We start from the raw sequence: 19,018 nt of genomic DNA, 5'->3' as shown, positions 1-19,018 counted from the left end.
AAATTTTCAAATGGATGTAAGTCTCATCTACAAAGGGTTTTCTGCATATACTGACTTATTTAATATAGTGCTTTTGGAGATACCTATGTACACATTAAACATATGTATTTTTCACTAGCTAAATGTTTCTAAATTATCATTTAATTTAATATGGTGGTATATGCCCTAAAATCTTGAAAAGTTTATTAGATAATTCATATTTCTATTTTCTTTCTCTGTTAATGAAATAATCATTTATTATTATTATTATTATTATTAGACTATTGCTCATTATGACGTTTTATTTTACAGGTACACCGCTAAAACCTGAACCAAACTACAAGCTTGGTAGGATTTTTTCCTCTTTCAAGGGAAGGTTTATGGTATAGCTTTTAGACTTTTTACAGACCAGATGAGAATGTAATGTATATGCTTTTTTATCTTCCAGAATATCAAGCCACTGATGATGGATGGATTATACATGAGGATAAACAGTATTATTTCAGCAAAGAACATGTCCCTATGGAACAAGCACGGAGAATTTGCCAGAAGAACTTTGCTGATCTTATTGTCATTGAGAATGAAAGCAAAAGACAATTTATATGGAAATATGTAAGCACTGAGTCTATTAATCATTTCATATATCATCTATTAATTATTTATTTATATTTATGTTCTAATTATTAGTTCAGCATAATGAATGTGGGCACTTTTGAACCCACGATGAATTTCACTCTGTTTTACAAGTAAACAGTTTGATAAGATTGCACTGGTCATGGATTTGTCCCTTGGATATTTTTTTCCTCTCAGCGTCCAATACAAAACAGTAATTTGCACCCCACAGGCTCAGGCAATTCATAGGCAGTGTGACTATACTGCAGCCTTCCTGTAGGGACAAGGTCAGCCGCCACCAATACTGACTTTTGACTGAAGAGCAGCTTAAAAAATAAAGAGAATGGTCTAGCTGTTTAGACAGGCTAAAATTCTGAGCTACTGTCCTACATTACTTATTTATACAATGGTATATTTTTTCAGGACCTGTCAAGAACTAACTTTTAGTAAGTAGAGAAAAAATGCATGTGAATATTAAAGGAGTAGCAAAAGGCAGCTCAGGGCCAGGTTGCTTCTCTCTTCTAAGACATGTAGCCTACAGCGCAGTAACTATTACTTTCTTGTCCATTGGGTTCCTTCCTCCAGGATCTGTTTCTCTTTAGCCTTCTTGCAGTTCAGGTCTGAACCTACAACATTCTTGCCTGAGGCTCAAATCATGTAAAAAACGAGCAAGCAAACAAAGAAACAAGGAAAGCACAACTGTGGAACTGTTTAGTGATTAAATCGCTTTTGTTTTAGATTAACACAAAAGAGAGTGGAATATTTCACGCAGTGGAATCATTTTTCATTGGCTTAGTTGTCAGCTTTGATCATAAGTTCAGGTGAGTAAAAGAAGAACACTAAAGCTAGTAATAGACAACAATGATGGCAATTTCATGTCACTCTGCAGAGGTATTTGTGTGAGCTTTCATCTTACAAGTTAATAATTCTTATGCATTTGTCCTCTAGATAGATTTCAGAAGTTTGAGATCAGAAGTACTAAGCTTTCCTACATTTAAGCAAAGAATTTTATTTATTTAGTTAGTTTTTAAATCTGGGTGAACAAAACCAATAGTATTTCATGGGTAAGATTCATTTCATTTGATGTCTTACACTGAGAGATCTGAATTAAAGACCCAAGCAACCCTTCATAGGTAGTGAGGATAAGCAGCTAAGTTTAGGATGCTGTTCACCTAGTTCACTTTAGACATCAACCTTAAGATGAGATTAACTCTGATTTAGATCTCTAATGGCTATGTAGAAAGCTCCAGAGGTTTAGACATAAGCATTTAACCATATGAATTCCACTTATTGATAAATAAATCCCAAATTACATGAGCCTGAATCATGAGCAAAATCTCACCCAAAAGCTTTCTGAAATTACTGGCAGAGAACCTGTTTTAGCCTTCTACAAATAGATTTCTTTCTGGAGGACACCTTTTTGGGATGAAAGAGAAATTCAAGCTCTGGTGTTACAGTCTCATCCAGACTGTAAGAAGCTGTTGAGTATGACATTGTTTACCTAGCCTTTGACAAAATGGGACACTGATGGAACTTGAATGTGATAATACTAAATAGGTGAGAGGCCGTAGCATTTGCTGTGGAACTGTCCTTTCAGTTTTAGAGCCTTTGCCCTCTAGTCACAGTCACTATTGATACCTTGCTTAGCCCATTTGCTAAAGAGACCTCATATCTCTAAATGGCTGCTGGAGATATCTGTCCTGCAACCACTCTGCCCTTTTTTCTTTCAGCTGGCTGGATAAGACCCCAGTGAACTATGTTGCCTGGGCTCCAAATGAACCCAATTTTGCAAATAATGATGAAAATTGTGTGATAATGTCAAAAGATTTTGGTGAGTAAAATAGCAACATGAAACACTTGGTTGAACATCTTGAGGAGATAATGGTATCAAAAGCTAATATGTTTGCCACTTATTTAAATCTGAGGCTCCCCACGTAGCTCAACAGCAGGGACAGTTTTTCATAACAATTACATTGAGGTTAAAAGCATGCTTTCACTATTGACAAACACACTGCAGAGGAAGGATTGTATTTGGGCTAATGGCAACTGTTTCACCTGCCTCTGGAAGGTTTCATTTGTGCTTTATGAATATTGTCTGAGTTATCCTCTGTAATGGTGGTACAAGAATTTCTGAGAGTGTTTCTCTGTATTTTGTTTATTTACAGGCTTTTGGAAGGATATAAACTGTGCTTTGAAAAATGCCTTCATTTGTGAAAGGCACAATTCAGCTTACTCAGGACTTGCTCCTACTGTACTTCCACCTTTGGGAGGATGTCCTGAAACTTGGCTTTTGTTTCATAATAAGGTGAAGTAACAAATCTCAGTAGCTCTTAGCAGATTTGCTGTAAGTAGAGAAAATAATTATCCCTTTTATCTCTTTTATCTCACTATATAAATGCTCTTATTTTATACACCAGCCTTTTAAGTGGTATTCTAAAAGTGAATTTTCATGTTTTTAAGTCTGTATGTAAATCTCAAAAAAGTGAACATGAATGTTTTGTTATAATTTGGACCAGATGATCTTGAAGGTCTATGAAATGCATCTATTCCTGGAATGGATTGTGGGAGTTGCTCATTTCTATGAAATATTTAGGTGTCTACATTTTTAACTTCATAGAATTATTAATGTTGGAAAACATCTCCAAGATCATCTGGTCCAACCATCCCCCTACCACCAATGTCACCTACTAAACTGTGTCCCTAAGCGCCACATCCAACCTTTCCTTGAACACCCCCAAGAATGGTGACTCCATCACCTCCCTGGGCAACCCATAAACTTTCACAGTTTCTATATTTTTCTCCTGTTTATTTTAGATGTACTGTACAGAATTACTGTTCCATTATCCCAATGTATAATTGTAACCCCCTTTATCTGGGTTGAAAATATGAACAAGCTGAAAATATGAACAGAATTGTCATACATAATCAGTTACCACAGCATTTCATCTTGAGTAACACAAGCAGCAATAAATGTTAAATTAAAAGTAATAAACGAGCAAACACTGTTTTTCAATAAGTCAGGCATAAGTACACCTGGACACATAGACACTAGAAAAACAAAACAAACAATAAAACAAAACTAAAAATCACTCCCACAATGCAATCAATAGGAAAATGATTTTTTTTTTCCTTTCAAAGGAGGAAAAGAAAAATGTAGAAGCAGCATACGTCAGTTAAAAATATGTCCCTCAGAACATACACAGCTATGGAAACAATTTTTACACCAGTATTAATAAAAAAAAACACTATGTGATACTAATATACTGTACAAAACAGCAGTTCTCAATGCTGCTTCATTTATGTTGAATGCTAACTTAAGCACAGGGTTTAGTAATGTCTGTGGCATATAACTGAAAGAACTCGATCAGAGAGTTATCTGTCCCAAGTAACAGTCTCAATCCAGAAACAGTTTGTCCTTCAAAAACTTTACTTTTCAGCAATGTGACCCAAAATCTCTATCTTGATTATCTGCTGAATGTTTCAGTAGCTTTGGGAGGTTGTGAGCTCTGCATGTACAATGCTGTGATTAGCTCTGTCAACTTCTTGCTGGCTGAATGGATTGGTATTTCAGCAGCTCCACAAATTGCTGCTCTTTGCATGCAGGGACTGGAACTGAATTAATCAAATCAAATTTAATTCGCTTTGACACCTGAAATTTTGCCTAATCCTTTATTCTCCCTACAGTGTTATAAAATATTTGGATCCAGAGAAGAAGAGAGACTGACTTGGCAGTCTGCAAGAAGCGCTTGTATAGAATTAGGGGGAAATTTGGCCTCTATTCACAATGATCAAGTGCAAGGTATGAAATCCCAACCTTTTGGTGCTAGGTATGATGACAGTAAATGTCACTAAAAACATCATAATTATTAGCTAAGATTGTAACAGTGGCTGCCGTGACCAAATATAGTCCCTTCTAGAGGTTAACAACTTAGATATATGAGCACTCTGAAGTGACATATCTCAACTACTTATTTTGCACTGGATCACAACATTCAGGTCCTGTATATACTGATGACGGTGCACAGAACCTCGTAGCAATGCTGGTCCTGGGGAAATAATTGTAAAATAAATCACATAGTGATGATAAAGATGAATACTCGTGATTCCATTGCAAGATAACCCCTCCCCCCCCCCATCTTTCTTATCTTCAATGTTTTCTCATGCTCAGGGGTATCTACAGCAAACCATGCAATAGTCATGAGTAGTTCATCAGAATAAGGATACAGAGAATGATATTTCAAAAAGCTCTGTCTTGGCTGCTGTAATCACTTCAACCAGCAACCTGTATGTCACATTTGCAGGTAGCATAGTGACATGATGGAGGTCAGGGTTAGAATTTGAAATGTTCTTGAAAAATCTGGGATTTTTATTTTTATTTTTTTAGGGGGAAAAAAAAGGTGTAATTGAATAAGGTTAAGTGCAAACTTCTACACCAACACAGCAATAATCATTTCTATCAAAAATAGATATGAGTAACCAGAAAAAGATCTGGAGCTGAGCTGCAAGCTGAACACAAGCCATTATTGTTAGGGGATAGAGGGAGAAGGGGGCAACAGCAGGAGAAACCTACTATTCACATCGATTTAAAATCTTAGTGTCTTCTTTGTTTCCTCCTCACCTGTCCCTCTCCTGAATCCCTCTGACCTTCCCCAGCACCTTTCCTTTCCTATAAAACTCATTCTTTGCGGCCACTAAATGAGTTTTTGGCCCATCTAATGATGTAGTCAAAATAGACTCCATATCTAAATAGCTTCTGTGAAGGAAGACCCAGAACTGCTTGATCCAGAGAGCAGACTGGAGTGAGCTATTATGGCACTTCTCATCTCTTGGCAAAACCATAGGGCAGAAAGAGCAGAATGATCTGTTCACTATGGTCTTGGAAGGTAGGATAAATAGCAATGGCTTGAAATGCCCCCAGAAATTGAGGTTTGACAGTAAACAAACATCCATCAGAAATGACATATGGACTATTTATGCTACCTTTAGGAATTGATTAATCCTTTGAAGTCCCTTCTAACTTTAATTTCTATAATATTTCCAAGAACACTGTGAGTAGCGTTTTTATCTTAAAAACTATCCCTTTCATATTTTTAATAGAATGAAGATGCTTCTGTTAAATTACCCATTTTAAAATATATTTTGTTTTAGCCTTCCTCACCTTGAATCTAAAGGATGTCTTCAGTGAAACTTGGATTGGATTAAATGATATTAATAATGAGGGTAGTTATCTGTGTACAGATGGAAGCTCTTTTGACTATTCACATTGGGCAAGACAATTCCCTTTTAGGGATGAATACATTGAAGTTAACAGGAGGTATACTACAATACAGGTAAACAGAAACAAAAAAATCAGCAAGTGCATAACTTAGATAATATCCTCTAACTTAGTGTAACTGGCCTGAATTCTGAATTCTCTCTCAGCTAGGACCTCTATACTTTAATGTCTTTAAGTGGAAAAAAACTGAATAATATTTCAGATGTCAAGTCTTTAAAGATGTACTCAGTGATTAATTGGCCTGTTAAGAACATGAAGTTATTTTCATTCCTTTGCAGAAGTTTAGAACTGCAGAAAAAGAATACTGTACTATAATTACTGTTAGAATTATCTAGAATTATTAGATTTAGGAGATTTAAATGAAAACATTCTATTAATATAAAATATATTAACTTAATATTAAATACGTTATATTAATATATCAATATCTATAATATGTTAACTGAAAATACAAATTCTACTAAATGCACTGGGTTTCTTATTTCATTTTATTACTTCTCCTTGACAGCATGAATCCAAATGAAAGTTCAACAAGTTAAGTACGGATTACCATAAGCTATATAGCAAAAATAGCTTTGGTGCACTTCAAGAAATTCTAATAATGTGACAAAAGTTCTTACAGCAATCTGCCAGGGAAAATACATTGGCTTAAGATGTAAACCATGATACATTTCTTTTCCAATAAATGATAGAGTAAAACAAAAGCCAAAAAAAAAAATCAGAGAAGAAAGCTATTAACTTTGCCTCCTCAGAACTTCCTCCGTTAATTTGCCAGACATTTTGTACTTTATCAGCTATAACTTTCTTTTTCAATTTTTCCCTAGACTGACTGTATTGCCATGACGAAAAGATCTGTAAATGAAGCAAGGCGCTGGGAAAACACTGACTGTCAGCATAAAAAAAGTTATGTTTGCCAGATGGACAGCAGTAAGTTTTATTTTTCACCTTCTTTTTTGGAAGACTTACTGAACAATGTGAGCGTACAAGTCCTCAGTTACAACTGCCTATCTGTGTCTGTAGCAATTGGGGTGAAGGAAGCAGGGCTTCTTTCCCAGCTCAAGAATTCCAGATATGAAACCTTCTCTAGGATAAGGATTACAGAAATGTTTGTGCTTTGTGGCCGCTCCCCTACCAACATACCTACCAGCATTCACAGAGTCTGAATACACCTACATGTCAGAGATCTGCATTTAGATCTGGTGCCTGTACATGACAAGTAGACACTTTGGAGGCAGGATTCATCTCATCCTGAAGGCTGAGATTCATCTAACACAGGTTAGAAGACCTATGCCTTCAAAATCCTGTTTCTATCTGTTGACATAAAAAGGAGTTTAGCCATCTGTGAGATAGTCAACAGACCCAGATATATGTGTCTGAATAAGGTGATTTTGCAAATGTAAATAGAAAGCATGGAGAAAAGTCCATCAGTAACACCCACCGTAGGTATCTCAGCTAGCTTTACAATACAGCAAAGGCTGCCCCCACCTCCAGACATCAGCCCTTCTCTCTCACCAAGAACCCTCCCTCACACATATTCCCTTGGGAAGAGATTGTGTGCGTGTGTGTGTGTGTGTGTGTTAAGGTCAGTTAAACTGGTTATTGCATCACTCCCTAGCAATGCTTTTGTATCACAAGACTAAGGATCAGAAGGGCAAAAGTTCCAGTTTTCTTCACATATCCTCGGGGTGGGAGACACATCTGGAACATAGCTACACTGCAGAGTCTGCGGGAAGAGAAATGGGAACTGCTGGGTAGCAAGTCATGTTCTGCAACTGAAAATACAGGAAGAAGGCACATCTGGGCCACATGCTTCAGGCTCTGTCCCATGCAAGTGCAGAAAGCTACACAAAGGCATCACTAGCAAAAACACTTTCCAGGGCATTCTCAACACAAAATGAACATGTATGTCCTTTTTCTGTACCCATCATCAGTTCCAGGTCTTTGTCTTCTACTTCCACATTTAAGACAGAATTATAATTTCTTTTTAAATTTTATTCTTCATTGAAAAGAAGAAGTAGAGTCTTAGACTTAGAATGAAATTTGTTCCTGTTGATTTGATCACAAAATTGATCCTATTTTGAAACTCAAGTGGAATGGAGATTCTGCACCATGCTTTTATCTGCACTGCAGGAAGGGAACCTAGAGATAGGAGGAGAATTCCTGTGTGATGAGTATTCACATAATTTTATCTGGTGAGAGTGTATGTCTACAAACATGCACAACACTTCCTCTGCTTCTCCCTAATCTCTGAATGCACTATATACATTATAGTTACAAACAATTCTCAGTTACCTTTAAAGTGTCTCCTGCATTTTAAATACAAAATATTTTACTTCATGTTTATGCTGCCACACAATATTAATCCATTACTTAAAAGTTTTCTCCTCTTCCTCTCAAATCTATATCTCTTTCCTGCAGAGCCGGAACTCTTTCATTCCACAACTGCTCCGGATTTTGATTTCGTCCATTATAGTAACAGCAGCTATTTGATCATTCCTTCTAAAATGAATTGGGAAGAAGCAAGAAAAGCCTGCAAGGAGAAATCTTCAGATCTTGCCAGCATTTTAGATTATTACAGTAATATATTCCTGCTGCTGCAGGCAGTGCCATATGGAGGGCCCTTATGGATTGGGCTCAAAAGCAATGTGGTAAGTTTAATAAATTGAAGGGTGGTGTGGTTAAATGCTATGGCTGGATTACTACCAGAAGGGAGATTTGTAGTGTGAATAGGGACCTAGGATTGGGGGTCTATTTAACTTTATCCATCTTAAAATCATGAAACACCATCCCAGGCAATGAAGAAGGATGGGAACCTCAGACAGCACTGGTATCTTTGCTAACTCTGTGGGAATCTTAGACACTTATGTGAAACTACCTGGTTAACTTTTAGATGACCAGCCTGTGATCCAGGCTCACCACAACATTTGAGTGAGCACTAGCCTTGTCAGCTCTGTGACTGAGTGCCAAAATGAGTCTCAGCTTCTCCGATGAATATATAATTGTCCAATGTACTTACATTATGTACTATCATGTTTTTATTGCATCTTTGAGCTAAGTAAATTACATTGATATTAAAAATTAGTTCTTCCATCAGTAACGATTTTCTTTACTAGTGCTTTTTTTTTTTTTTTTTACTAATTTTTTTCCACGCTGATATATAACATAGCAAAACATGTTTGAAACACAGCATCCCTATGGAGGCCTTGCAATAAATGCTTGACATAGATCCTCCCACTTGCAGAACTCCACAGGAGATGTCTATCCAAAACAAATACTAGTGTTTAAGTATACTTAATATCAAAGTTGGCTGATACAACAGTTGTAGAAATGTGGTTTATAAAGCAGTCAAAATTCCATTGTGATCAAGTTTAGATCACCAGACATCATCTCACCAGAATTCTATAAATGAGCTGGCCCTGCTGGTGCAGAGTGAGGCTCTGAGCTTCTTCCCGTTCCTTGGGCAGTGATCTTTCTCTGATTATGCTGAGCTCAGTAGGAGCTTGTGTACTTGTCCTTTTGACACTTAAGGCTTCTGTTCCTGTGTTTTTCTTTTGCTCCTAAGAAACTTCCACTTTTCTGAGGTTCTCATAGGAACTGCTGCGGTTTACTCCTGGATGTTTCTCCTGCAAACTGTACTTGAGCTTAGAGTCCTTGTTTGACTGCCAGCTTCAGAGGTCCAGTTCCCCTGAGCTCTCTACAGGTTTTGTGTTCCTGGTGCTCATGTTGTTCTTTGTGGTGACCTGACTCTTCTGCAACAGTGATTCTACCTCACAACATTGCCCAGCAAGGGACCGAGCACCAGAAGTACCTGGGAAGCCCCATTTAGCTTTCAAAACACCTTCATGGGTGGTGTTCTGCTGTTGTACTGTTACATTGCTTTTACATATTAATCAAATTAGGATTTGATTAATATTCTAACAGGGCTAGCACAGAAATACAAACTGAGCTTCTAATATCACTGCAAGAATGTGCATTTTACAAATCAGCTTATCTGAGTTTACAGTGTAGAAAAATATATTAAAAAGTCTGTTTCAATTTTAGGGTTATGGATATTACAGATGGACCAATAAAAGGAAAATTGATTTTTCTAATTGGCACTACAGAGAACCAAAAGAGAAAATAGCCTGTGTCTACCTAGATGTCCATGGGACCTGGAAAACAGCACCTTGCAATGAAAAACATTTTCCTGTCTGCAAAATGTCTGAGGGTAAGATGATTGAGGGATGATGACTTTTAGTTTTAAGTAAGAAATCTTGCTGGATCTATTTCAACTAAAGTACATGTCTTTAAGTAAATATTACAGAATAATGACCCTGTGCAGTGTCAATACCTTTATTTTGCATGAAGAGTGTTTTATTTTTAAGTTGTTATTCACGGGCAGAGGTCCTACCATTTTATTGGACTCGGGTGATAACTGCAGTAGGATTTCAATGCTGCAGGCAGACAGGAAACAGATTGTGAGAATACTAAATTTTTTACTACTTTAGAGTATAAAACGTGAAACTTTTTGCTGACAGAGATTTTGTGGGAAGGATTAGAGCCAATAAAGCCCATGAAATATAAAATAAATTTTGTTCCTTCCATGTAAGCAGTGTTTAATAACAGCTTCACTGTTATTGTATTCTAAAAACTGGGGAAAGGAGGAATAGTTATGTTTGGTTATTGATGAAATAGGAAATCTGGTGAGTGCTGTTCATGTATGGCAGTATTAGAAAAATAAAGTCTGTTATGGGCTGAAACAAAAGTTCTCAATTCATAGTGTTTCTATGGACTTCACAGAGGAATGCTACAAATTAAAACACTACAGGCAAGCTCTAGGATGGGAACTTTTTGTCATTCATTTGTCCTAGATCAACTGCTGTTAGCTCTAGTAACAGAGTTAATGGAAATTCAGAGATTCTGTTGAGCTGTTTTAGTGTAGTTCAGCTTTAATTTCTTCTCCAGGACATGTTCCAAGCTTCATCTCCATTCATTTGCAACTTTCATTTTACTTTAAAATGTATGTACTGACTGATAATGTCACTGTTTCACCCCATAATGTCATTGATTGTGGGAAAATGTGAACCTACTACACAAATATTAAATGAGCTTCCAATTATTCCATGTATTGTCAAACTGTTCAGAAACTTTATGTAAGAATTATCTCAAGGAGAATATTAGATTGGAAATTTCCATAGTAATTTATGATTTGGGTGGTAACTCATTAAAAATCAAATTGTTATTTGAAACTCTTGAGGGTTTTCTAGTTTTCTAGTTTTTCTTCTTTTTACTGTATCTCATTTGTATGAAGTTGACAGTCATAAGAAATAACTGAAATTAAAAAAAAACACAACAACAACAAAAAGAATCCTGAACACCCATATATTCTTTGGACTGTTCAAGTTTCATTTAACTGGTAACACTGAAGAGTTCAGGCTCATATTGAACTGCTCAGCTGCAACTGAGCAGTTCTTCTCCTTATCAGTCTCCCCATAGTCACCGATAATTCTAGCAATTCAGAATATTTTAAGTAGTTTTAAGAAAGCTTTTTTTTTTAAAAAAAAACTTGATTTCATATCTGAAGAACTGCAATGCCTATTGAATGAAAGCATCCATAATATCTCATTTCTTTTAGGTATACTTCCTTCTGATCCCCCACAGGATATTGGAAAATGTCCTGAATCTGATCACATAGCTTGGATTCCTTTTCGAAGCCACTGCTATTATTTCAATGCCAATGAAATGAGCTGGGCTCAGTCTGTGACTCAATGCATTCAGTCAGGTAATAATTAGTTTTGCTCAAAGATGGAATTTCAATCTTGACATAAAAAAGAAAATCATGTTTAAAAAGTCTTGAAAACTACTGCTGCAATATCTACACATATGTGTATATATGTATGTACACACATATGTATATATGCATATATAAAAAGATGTCAATGTCTCTTTTTCACCATAGATGCTGTTTGCTTTCCACTTATACTGAAATTAAGGTGATTAGATTTCCATTTTCTTTTCTTTTTTTTTCTTTTTTCTTTTTTTTTGATTCTTTTTTTTTTTCCTTACCAGCTGTACTTAGTTCTAACACTGTTATATTTGTTCACAAACATATAAATTTATTCACAAAATTTCTACTTTTAGTGAGATTTTAAAGTGGGTAAACTTCTCTGGCCTCATCTCTTTTCTGTATCTCTTCCTATGCAAGGGCAGAAGTAAATGTTATAATAGCAATCACTTATTTTTAACTTGGGCTGCATGATCTGAAGAGGATTGCAAGTGCTGCCTGAGAGTCCTCGTTTTACCAGCGATGGGCTCCCTGGCAGCCTGCAGAGCCAGGGGAGAGCAAATGCTTTCCTCCCTCCTCTTGGAGGTGTCTGGACCTGGCCAAGACCATGAACTGCTCCTTGTCTGTCCTCCACCGACACTGCTGAATTGTCTGGTACCCAGGTACCTCATCTATGCCTTCAGAAGGCTGTGAAAAAGAAAAGGAAACATTATGCTGTCCAAATGAAATGTGTCCTTTTGTTTCACATCTCATTAGATCCTCTTAGCCCTCTTCCTCCACCACTTTTAATTTGCAAACACTTTCAGAAAAAATAATCCTAGTTTGAATTACAAATTTGCTTGCTGTGCAGTTTTACCTGCTACATAATAACATGTCAAGTCCATGAAGAAGAAATAAATAACCATCCATAATACCTATGAAAAATATTATCCAAACACTTGAAAAAGGTTTTTTTTTTTTTTTTTTTTTCCCTGATGTTTCAAAATTGCCATCCTTATTGTGTTTTCATGTTTTTTATTACAGACTCACAGTCTGTGCTGTTCCCTATGCTTCTTTCTGGCCTCTGCTTAAATCCTTGCTTACTCCTACCAGCAGGAAGCAGTTTTTATAATTAATCTTGTCCTATGTCAAAGGCTGAAACTTTAGCTGACTTCTACAGCAGGGCGTACCTCCAACCATCTTTTGTTTGTTTTCTTATGTGTGATAGGTGGCATCTTGGCTTCTGTAGAAGACTTGGCTGAATCAAACTTTCTAGCAGAACAAGCAGACTTATACACAAGCAAGACAAGTGGCTTTTGGATAGGAATATACAGAAATGCAAATGGTAAATATTTTAATTTCTACATATAATCATAAATAGGATTCATGAAATGAACAGAAATATGATGTATTGCTGCTTTTGAGGAACTAATTCAAGGTAAAATGTAGTTAAAACCAAACAAAAATAGATTTATAGCATATTAATTTAAAAAGTCTTGGAAGTGTGTGGGTTTATCCAATAGGTGTGAAAGGCTGTAGAAAAGAAGTCAGCTTGGCTTCAGTTATGGATCTTGGCTATTCTCTGGGTCCACCAAAGGGGATGTGCCTTCCTGCCAGCATGGGCACTGCCTCCATTCCGATATTTTTATTGTATATCTGGTCTAGTAGCAAAGGTGTGGATAGGTGTTGGGAATATCTCTCAAGAGGCAAAACACAAAAGACACTGTTCTATGGGAAAGTAGGGTGCAATGTGTAATTGAGACAATGATTGGCCTCATTTCTAAATTCCACTGATTGGGAAGTGCTGTAATCTGTGACAATTTTACATGGCTGCTAATTGGCTGCCATGTAACCAAGACTTCACAGAGAATACCTGTTCCTGATGCATATCCACTGATCATAACCTCTATCCTCAACCCTCCCTGGGGAAGGGTATTCCACTCCTGGTCTGTGAGAAGGCAATGCCCACCCTGCTTGCTCTGTGGTCCAGTTGGGAATGTGTCCCAGCGGCCCTCACCTTCTCCTGGCCAGGCAGTACCCATTGAAAGGGCTGTGGGTGTCTGGCTGGAGCTCCATCACACTTCTCTGAATGGAGAAAATTAGGCTTCTGGCTACCAGGCAAATCATTCAGTAAAAAACATGTAACTGCAAAAAAACATTAGTTTCAGCCCACAATCACTCAGAAAGGATTTATTTTTTCTTTCTTTCTTTCTTTTTTTTTTTTTTTTTAGATTCTGTTTAACTCATTGCTAATTCAATATTTTTAGAGGCTATGCTAAAAATAAATGTTTTAATTTTAAATAAGAGTATTTCAAGCTTTACAATAAAAGTTCCTTAATTTTCAGCGAGTGCTGCTGAAAAAAGAATGTAGAAGGTCCAAAAAAAAAAAAAAAGTCTAGCTTTATTCACTTTTCTGTTTGAAAATTTAGTCCACTAGACAAAAAAATAGAGATATGTAAATTAACTGTTATGATTAGCAAATCACAAATCATAAAGCTGAAATGCAATTATATTGTTTTTTAAGATGAGAATCAAGAGAAATGAAATGCATTAGAAAATAACCACAGAGGGGATTTTTGAAGAGGAAAAATAATATTAGTGAAGATCTTTGATGTGAAACTATTAGTATTGCTACTAACATTTGCACCACCAGGGCAGCTGCTTTGGCAAGACAACAGTGCCTTTAACTTTGTCAACTGGGGTGAAGGAGAGCCCTCAGAGGAACAGCTTGATTACTGCGTGCAACTGTCTGCCTCCTCTGGGTACTGGATTGCCATTCCTTGCTCTTCTGAAAAAGGGTTTATTTGTAAGAAACCAAAGAGTAAGTGACTTGTTTAATATTTTCTCTTGATGGTTATGGCTTTATTTCAGTAGTAAAAACATAATATCTTTACTACAAAAGACCCACAATTTACGTCAAATAAAATGCTCTATTTACAGACTTTCCTTAACACTTGTTTCAACGTTCAGCCAAAAATATTACAAATACATAGAGCTGTATGTACTGTTCATGTTTTATTACTTTATAACTTCAGATTTTCTCACATTCTGTAATGAATATTCAATTAGTAACTAAAGCTTATCAATGTTTTCCGGAAAATGTTTAAGCTCCTTTGTGGTTTTGCTCCCTTCCAACATGCACACACATTTTCCTGTTAACATTAATTCCTGTTCTATGGAACAAGAGTTGCATCAATTATTTGCTTTTCTTCCTCTCGCTGCACTGTTACATGCTGTTCCAGCAAGAGATGGATGAAGCAATTTCATTTAAATAATAACAGAACGGAAGCAGAATCCAGAGCACGTATAGTGACCTTTGAAAATAGTTGAAGTGTTTTGGTTAGCATTTATTTTTTTAATGTTGTGTTTTTGTGTAACTGAGCACCATCTGCTTTGGTCAGGAAGTAGAAATATCAGAATATAGTGAGCCAAGCAGCCATGTGGTATTTTTGAGTTCAACTGTTAATTCTGAAAAAGATTTTTTTTTAAAAAGTACAATTTCCTGCCCTATTTCGCAACCCCCAAGCTTCAGCACATTTCTGAGGTTCTGTCCTTTCTCCTAGCAGAGCAAAGCTGCAGCTGGTGTGGCAAACAGCTGCACATGCTTTGGTAGTGGCAGAGCATTTTCTGAAATGGAAAATTCCTCTTTTAGGGCAACTTCTAGTTTTCTTTGGGTAGTTAGAAAGAAGGACACTACAGGAAGGTAATTCCTTGTTACTGGTTATATCAGAAAGCACAAACACATCTACACACAATTCGTTTTGGGGGTTTGATTGGGAGTGGCCCTTAAGTGCCGTGCCAAAGTGCCGACAGTATTCCCTTAATATTCCCTTGACACCAGGCTCTCCAGCAGAACATTCTTTCTGAACAAGCACCCTTAACAACACAGCAAGCCCTGCATCCTCCCAAGGGACAATTTAACAATTGTATTTCCTCCTAGCCCATGAACAGGCCAGAGCTTAATGTGGTGCTGTGCTTCTGCTGTGGCTGCACTGCTCCTTTTGCTTGCTGCGCTGAAACACTCAGGCCATCGGCCAGCTTGCACCCGGCTGCTGTCCAGCCTGTGCGGAAATATCTTGCAGACGGCACCCTCTTTGCACAGCTGGGAAAAACTGCATAAGAAAGCTTGAGCTGATAAATATAATTACAGATGCGAATGGATTACGGTGAATTAAAATCTCAAAGGAGACCCAGTGCTGTACAGGAAAATTGTCCTATAGCCTTAGCATTTGATCGAGTTGTTTCCCATTTGCTGACGTGCAGACCCAATAATGACAAGATTTATCAGCCAGAGGGGAAAGGAGAACCAGCCTGATGCAGTCAGGAGCTATCGGTGCTTGGAGATTATTTGGTTACTAATAAAAGAGTCGAGAAGGAGGCTTTGAAATGCAAAACACTGTAGTTTCATTACATTGAATATCAGGTTGAGATCAATCACACATTTTCATCATTAATTTAGCAAATGTGTTTCTAGAAGACATGTTAAGGTAACCTTGGTGTGCAGGTTACCAGATCTTTTGCTGAACATGGGACTGTCAGGATGGGAATGCAATTTTGATGAAACATCTGTCTTTCTCTTTGACAGCTATTCTTAAAGTAACTGCAAATGTGAAAGGTAGGCTTTATTTTTCCTTCCCAATAAATTCAAAGTGATACGAAAACAAACACTTGTATTTTTTAATGCACTGAATTTATGAAATTATGAGTTTATATAATTTCATAAGATTATGATTTCATGAAATATAAAATTTATGAAATATATAATTTGTCTTTTATATATTTATTTATATGTGTTTAATTTACTTAGTTGCCATTGAATTAATTACCATAATGACTTAGCAGTACCTAGAAGACATGCACAGCGTCCCAAGAAAACTAAATGCTTCAGTAAACTGATCACCCTCTCTTTGCTCCTTCTTATACACACTAATGTCTGTGAGGGGGCTGACACAGAGACACCATGATAGATATTTAATACAGTTCTTATCCTAAAAAAGCATGTGAGCATATTTACAACTTAATGACCTCAGCTTCTTTTTCAACTTCCTATACTTGCCCCAAGAGAGCAGTTGAAGAAGGCCAGGGGATGTTGAAGTTATATTCCACTTCCTTCATAAACATGGGATCCTGATTAACACCACAGTAACTAAGGGGAAAATGAGTCCAGTAGTCTACATATTTATCGCTATAACAGACACACTTCTAATAACTTTGTATTTATTTACAGATGCCAAAAAAGACAAAGAACATGGTCAGAGCACTGTTTGGATACTTACTCTGGTCCTCATCATTTTAGTAGCGATGGGCTTCATGGCTTATTTCTTACTCAAGATCAAAAACCAAAGTGAGACTCAACGAGCAGTGAGGCAATATAGCACACTGCTAGAGCACAGCAGTGACCTACCTGGAGGGGACAAAGATAATGATCCTGCCAGCAACAAAGAAAAAGATGAACACAGCGTCATCTAATGTGATTACATAGCTAAGCTATACGGTCAAGCTTAAAAAATAATTTAGCCAGAACAAAAGAAGTCATAGTAAATGTTACATACACCAGCTTACATTATGAACTAAAGTAGCAATTATGCCTTTGGTATGGATTAAGAGCTATTGCTCTATGCTTTTCAAGACATTTTCTCAGGACTAAGACTCAGAGTACTGTGTAAAATCGCTAATTAAACAAGCATGACAAATAGAAGGTCCAGTGTGAACCTGGAGTTAAAAGATATGGATCAATAACCTAGTGGTTTTTTTTGTTTGTTTGTTTTTGTTTTTTTAAGAGATCTGTGGCACCATCACATACAGAACCAAGTACAGATATACATTGAGTGTTCGACACCACTCAGCCCCGAAGCCTGCCTTTTGAGAGTGCATACTGCTACTCAAATGAAATGGTGTTTGGAATAACCAGAGATTTACATGAATTGCTTTCCTCCATTATCGCACCTTAATTGCACTCTACACAAATAAAATTGCCATAATATTGTAACTTGCCATATTGTCTTTCTTGTCATAATATTGTAACTATAAATGAAATCTTTGTCCTTCATTCACGGAGTTTCAGAGCTTCAATTTAGATTAGTCATATTCTTTTACAATGGATATTTTGCATCAATTAAATATTACATTATATCAATAAAGGATCTATATCTTACATAATAATACTTCAGTGCTGTTGAATTAGCATGCTAATGCTAAACTATATTATATGGATTGGTGACCAAATGAGTCATTTACATTATAAGATTATAAGGAAACACAGAAACATGAACAAGGCATATGAATAAAAATAAATATAAATAAACTATAAAATAAAGTGAATGCCAAATAAAGCTGGAAGAATCCTTTCCTGTTTTATTTCACTTGACATCTCATTTTTCAATGCCTTCTCTTAACCTCCATCTCTCTGACAATTCAACTGATGACAGGACACTCTATTCATGCTTAACCTCAGACGATTCAGGCCAGTAAGGCAGTGGGGTTAAGAACAGCATTTTGGTAGTGTATCAGGTTTACTGTGCTGTTTGTTTTCTGTAAATTCTATGTTGTCTACACAAGACTGGGAAAAAAAAAAAAAAAGATCTCAAGGATCTCAGGGAAAAACAGACCCTTAAAAAGTGCATAGGAGCTGTACAGGTGAGGTTGTTGGGAAGGAGAGATTCACATGACATTGGATTGGTGGTTGGTGGATACTGAAGTCAAGGAGAAAATATTTCAGAGGACAGGAAATGAAGGGCATTCTGTGCTCGAACTATTTTTACTGTCAGTCCCCTTGATCTTAAGCTTATTATTTTTTTTTCCTTCATGTAAGTTATAAAATGTACCAATGTTTATGTTTTTGTAAATACTGACATTGAACTGAATCCAGCACTCTTTGGTGGCTAGTGATAAAGGCAAGGCAAATGAAAAGAGTAAACAGATGAAGAAAAGAAAACCATAAATATAACAACTAATAACATGATTTATAATTTTGATATTTTGATAGCTGATATCGTTAACACAGCCCTGTAAGAACCTATATTCTGTAAATGGCTTTCTTCTCTCACATCAAGTGATGCATCACTCTTGCAGAATATACTGGGAGATTTGTTTTCATAATAAAGCTATGAAAACTGAGACAAAATTCTAAAGGTAATTTTTGCTGAACATCTTTCCACTTTTTCCTTCAAAACAAATAATGTTTTTTTTTTTTTTTTTTTTTTTTTTTTTTTTTTTTGCCACATAGCTAGAATTGATTTCTGCTTAAGAAAGGGCTACAGCTCTTTTTTTTTTTTTTTTTTGAGAATATTTCTCTTTGCTTGTCTCATACATGGTACAAAGAAAGAATTTTGAGTGTTAAAATTCATGCATATTTTATGTATTAAATAATTTTGAAAGGTAGTTTTCAATCTGTTTTGTTGTCAAAATCA

The 19,018-nt window shown here is 36.3% G+C and overlaps 1 protein-coding gene across 1 annotated transcript in view; it reads left to right on the top strand.

Annotated features, from left to right (window-relative positions):
- Positions 1-17,803, top strand: part of LOC118247516 (macrophage mannose receptor 1-like) — a 76,237-nt gene extending 58,434 nt beyond the window's left edge. Inside the window, exons 32-46 of the mRNA XM_050709353.1 lie at positions 292-327; positions 428-591; positions 1,330-1,412; positions 2,322-2,422; positions 2,757-2,896; positions 4,276-4,390; positions 5,740-5,921; positions 6,691-6,793; positions 8,285-8,514; positions 9,908-10,073; positions 11,481-11,627; positions 12,838-12,954; positions 14,263-14,430; positions 16,195-16,224; positions 16,837-17,803. Of these exons, the coding sequence (XP_050565310.1) occupies positions 292-327; positions 428-591; positions 1,330-1,412; positions 2,322-2,422; positions 2,757-2,896; positions 4,276-4,390; positions 5,740-5,921; positions 6,691-6,793; positions 8,285-8,514; positions 9,908-10,073; positions 11,481-11,627; positions 12,838-12,954; positions 14,263-14,430; positions 16,195-16,224; positions 16,837-17,078 (2,024 nt within the window). The 3' untranslated portion in view covers positions 17,079-17,803. The remainder of the gene's footprint in view (positions 1-291; positions 328-427; positions 592-1,329; positions 1,413-2,321; positions 2,423-2,756; positions 2,897-4,275; positions 4,391-5,739; positions 5,922-6,690; positions 6,794-8,284; positions 8,515-9,907; positions 10,074-11,480; positions 11,628-12,837; positions 12,955-14,262; positions 14,431-16,194; positions 16,225-16,836) is intronic.
- The last annotated feature ends 1,215 nt before the right edge of the window (positions 17,804-19,018 follow it).

The sequence above is a fragment of the Cygnus atratus genome, chromosome 2, assembly GCF_013377495.2.
Source record: "Cygnus atratus isolate AKBS03 ecotype Queensland, Australia chromosome 2, CAtr_DNAZoo_HiC_assembly, whole genome shotgun sequence".
NCBI lineage: Eukaryota > Metazoa > Chordata > Aves > Anseriformes > Anatidae > Cygnus > Cygnus atratus.
This window is presented reverse-complemented; position numbering and strand designations above follow the sequence as displayed.